This window comes from Chamaea fasciata, unplaced genomic scaffold (genome assembly GCF_029207755.1).
Source record: "Chamaea fasciata isolate MVZ Bird 193981 ecotype frontalis unplaced genomic scaffold, bChaFas1.0.hap1 SCAF_7, whole genome shotgun sequence".
NCBI classification, from domain to species: Eukaryota; Metazoa; Chordata; class Aves; order Passeriformes; family Sylviidae; genus Chamaea; species Chamaea fasciata.
The window spans coordinates 55,349,092-55,353,694 of record NW_027094092.1 but is presented as its reverse complement, the minus strand read 5'-3'; the positions used below and the strand labels follow the sequence as shown (position 1 = coordinate 55,353,694).

The following is a 4,603-nucleotide window of genomic DNA, read 5'->3' as shown; positions in this document are numbered from 1 at the left end:
CCCTCTCAAAAAGGGCATTGGCTGGAGGGCAGCAACATTAAATGCCACTTGGTAGTGAGCACGGCTGTGGAGGGTGACCAATTATTCCTATTTCCCCACTGCAGGAGAGCAAACAGTGAGGGAGTCATAGACAGGGAATCAGAGAAACCAGAGCCCTGCCTCAGGTCTTCTACCAAATAATTTCCAAATCTGTGGTAGCTGAGCAGCCACATTCCATGCCAAAGTGATGCATGGATGCTCAGAGATACAGTGTTTATTCAAACACGCCATTTGTTATAAACTTTACATCAACTAAAGCTCCCAGAAGGTCAAAGTATGGTTAGAATGATATTGGAAGTATTTTCCTATAAACCAAATGATTCTACTATTCCACAGTTCTACAATTCTACAATTCTGTGATTCTACAGTTGTCTCATTCAGAGCCCAAAGTAGAGGTAATATTGGAGCTTATCAAATTCCTTCAGTGCTTCAGTCTGGGCAGCTGGATCCTGTGCCAGGTGCTGGAAGAGGTTCAGGGGCTGTGCCTCTTGGAAGCCTGGGGGCAAGGAGATCTCCTCGGGCATGTCCTCGTTGCCAAAGAAGAAGTGCTTGAGGCGTTTCTCCTCTAGGCAACAGAGTAGGTAGTGCATGATGTCATCCACCCGCATCAGGAGATACCTGTGCTGCCATTCTGACGGGGGGATCAAGGTCAGGAGGTGCATGACTGTGGTTTTCAAGGCATAGATAGAGAGGCCTGAGCCCTCCAGAAGGTGAGCACAGAGCTGCAGGCATTTGAGGTGGCAGCTGTGGGGTGGGGCCTGCGTGGAGACATGCCTGAAGAACTTTGCCTCTGCCACAGCACGGCTCTCCAGCCACTGTCGTGCTTGGGGGGAATAGGGCCTCTGTAGGCTGGCTACTCAGGAAGATGTCTGAGTCACCTTGCTGCACAGTAAATACCACCTCCACATAAAGGCTTCTCCTGGAGGCTTTCATCAGCTTCATCTTGCAGGAGCGGCAGGAGGGAAGAACCTTCACGCTGTAGTGGCAGGACTGCGGCATCACTGACCAGGCTGAGATCACAAACGTCTGGAACCAGAGGGCAATTTTCTCCCCATCTAGGTAAGGTCCAGTGCAGAGGGTGTGTAGAAGGCTGGCCACCTGATTGCTCTTCATCTCCTCCTCAGAGCTGTGGAGGAAGCACAGCATTTTCTGGTCGGGCTGTTCCTTGGCACAGCTCCACGCGGACGCACACGCTCGCCTGTGGCAACTCCCGCACCGTGTCTGGTTCCAGGTGTAAGGCATACCCACGGGGGGACTTCAGGGCCACAAACATGCAGTAGACAACGTCCTCCTCATTCTGGGGACTCCATCCCTCACAGGCACTGCCCACCCCAATGGCTGGCTCCAGCACCGGGAAGAAGCTGTCTGAAAAGAGGCTGTGGGAGACTTGGAGAAGGTCACTCAGCAGCTCCTGCACCACCCATCTCCCGGAGGCCAGCTTCGGCACTGACAGCTGGAAGCGTCTTGAAAAGATACAGATCATATTCATCTCAGCAAGATTTTCTTCCTCACTTTCTTCGCTCTCTGAGTCCCTGCTGGTGTCCACCTCACAGATGCTTTTCCTGAGCCACTTGCAGAGTGCCAAGAGCAGCACCAGGGTTCCAGCAATGGCCCAGAACGGCCACTGCTCCAAGGCAGTCCAGAGCACAGCTCCCCAGGACCTGACACTCTGCTCCTCAGTCCCCTGGGCCAAGTCCTGCAGCATCTGAGTCCTCTGCTGCTTGAGGTCCTTATCCAGGTACACATTGATGTAATGGCAGATCCATTGCACAAGTCAGATGAGGAGTAGTATGATCATTACGATTTGTAAGAGAAGGCAGGGAAGGAAGAAAAGAGAAACAAAAGGATCTGGCAGTGATGGAAGAAGGGATGGGAGACAACAGGCAGGAAGGAGAAGGGACTAGGCATCTGGCAGGCTGGGTGTCAGGACTTTGGTTTCTTGGGGCCCTTGTGAGGGTCCAACACAACGGTGGGGGGCATGAAGGACAGGGCTGGCCTGGCTGTGATGTCTCTGGTGCCAGTCACATCACAAAGGACATCAAAATGAGGGGCAGGTATAGAGGACAGCAGCAGGCAGTGCTGTCCTAGTCCAGCCTGAAACAGGGTGAGCGCACACACAGGCCAGAGACTGTCAGCACACAGGCAGAGCTCCCAAACCCCTCTCCCTGTCCTCCTGGAGGCCATGTTCCTGGTCACGCTGGTGAGAACCATCCTCCAGAATGCAAAGGTGGTTACTGATGAGCTGGATGAGGACACACGCCTGCGCATGCAGCACCCGTCAGAGTTCCTCAGCCAGCAGATGACTTAGATCTTGGAGGAGCTGGAGCACAAGGCTGAGGAGCAGAATGGTGGATCATGGGACCTGTGCTCTGGGCTGCCTTGCTACAATGGCAGTTCTGGGCCATTGCTGGAATCTTGGCGCTGCTTGTGGTGCCCTGCTGGCGGCTCAGGAAAAGAGGCTCTGAGGTGCTGACGAGCTGGCAGCTGAGAACCTCAAAGCCAGTTGCTCCTGCACCCCATACACCCATCCCCAACCCCACACTCCCCATTCCCATCCCCACAGCCCTAAACCCCTTTACTTTCCCACTGAAGTTGAATCTGAGGGGGAAGTCTAAGTGCAAACAAGTCAGTTTAAATAAGAATAGGTTAGCAATTGAGATAAAGTCAATTAGAAGAATTTTTAAAAATGAAGAGTTTTTAAAAATTAAGAGTAAAAAAAAATAGAAGTAAGTGATGCACAATAAAATTGATCACCAGATGCTGACTGATGCCAGACTCTTTCCTAAACACCTATCAGTTCCCCTTCCAGGTAAGTCCCTCATTTTATATACTGTCCATCACAGCCTATAGGATATCCCTTTGGCCAGTTTGGGCCACCTGTTCTAACTATGCTCCTCCCACCCAGCATGTTGGGTTTGTGGTTTTTGTACATCCTCACTGGCAGAGCACAGGGCACAAAAAAGTCCTTGATTTTGGATAAACATGACATTTAGCACCAACCAGAACATCAGTGTGTTACCTACACCATTGTCATACTGCATCCAAAACACAGCACTGAACCAGCTACTGACAAGAAATTAACTGTATCCCAGCCAAAACCAGAGCAATATCCACTCTTTAACCCATAGCATTTACACCATGCCAAGTCTCCCACTTCCCCACACAATGGGGATGGAATGGCCCCCAGGGCCTCCCTTTATAAAGCAGGACAAAGCTTCTCTGAACCCTTGGTGAACATAAAATTGGATTATGCAATTCCTAGATGTTTTCCTCCTTGAGATGCCCTGTGGTGAGATGGGATTGGTTCCCTTGGCACTCATCTCTGTCCTTGTGGGAGTGCTCATGGGGCCTTGGTGACACTCTTGGGTGTGGGGTCCAGAGAAGGGCTCAGGGGTTCTCATGGATGAGAGGCTGGCCATGAGCTAACAGTGTGCACTCACAGCCCAGAAAGCCAGTGAAATCTTGGGCTGCTTCAAAAGAAACATGGGCAGCAGGTTGAGGGAGATGCTTCTGCCCTCAGGAGCTCCAGCTGGAGCACTGCATCCAGGCCTGGGCTTCCCAGTACAAGAAAGATGTGGAGCTGTTGGAGCAGGCCCAGAGGAGGTCATGAAGATGATCAGAGGGCTGGAGCACCTGTCCTGTGAACATAGGCTGAGAGAAAAGGGGTTGCTCATCCCGGAAAAGAGAAGGCTCCAGGGAAACCTCATTGCAGCCTTCCAGTACTTGAAAGGGAGACTATAAAAAAACAAGGGAGAGTGACTTTTTACACAGTCAGAATAGTGACAGGACAAGGCTGAACAGAGGAGAACTGTTCAGAGGAGATTTAGATTGCATGTTAAGAAGAAGCTTTTTACTGTGATGCTGCTGAGGCCCTGGCACAGGTTGCCCAGAGCAGCTGTGGCTGCCTCATCCCTGGGAGAGTTCAAGGCCAGGCTGGATGGGGCTCTGAGCTAGCTGGTCTGGTGGAAAGTATCCCTGCCCCTGGGAGGGGGGTTGGATCTCTAGATGAACCTTAAGATCCCTTCCCACCCCAACTGTTCCAGAATTCTGTGATCTTGGGTGGTGTCTTTGGACGTGGGTGTGAAGCAGGAGCAGGAGATGCTGTGGGGATCAGCATCCTGGGGCAGCTGGCACAGGGGTGCCAAAGGCTGCCAGTGCACAGCTGGGCAGAGCAGGCCTGGGGAAGCTCTGGAACACAAATCTGAGGGAGCTGGAGTGTGTAGCCTGGAGAAAAGGAGGCTCTGGGGGAACGTCATTGCCCTCGACAACTCCCTGAAAGGTGGTAGCAAGGTAAGGGTCGGCCCTTTCTCCCAGGTAACAAGTTACAGGACAAAAGGAAATGGCCTCAAGTTGCATGGGGGGGTGTGGTTTAGATGAGATATTTGGGAAAGGTTTCTTCCCAAAAAGGGTTGTTAAGCATAGGAATAGGCATCCCAGGGATGTGGTAGAGTCACCATCCCTGGAAATGTTTAAGAAATGCTTCAAGTACCTGGAGGTAGCACTTGAGGACATTGGTTAGTGGTGACCAAGGTGGTGGTGCTGAGCTGGTGGTTGGTGATCTTAA

At 51.8% G+C, this 4,603-nt stretch overlaps 1 protein-coding gene across 1 annotated transcript; it reads right to left on the bottom strand.

Moving 5' to 3' along the window:
• Positions 1-416: 416 nt before the first annotated feature.
• Positions 417-1,744, bottom strand: LOC136291901 (inositol 1,4,5-trisphosphate receptor-interacting protein-like 1). Its single transcript, XM_066186992.1, is given in 3 exon segments — positions 417-854; positions 856-1,213; positions 1,215-1,744. Coding segments are annotated over 3 exon segments (1,326 nt in total).
• Between the last annotated feature and the right edge of the window lie 2,859 nt (positions 1,745-4,603).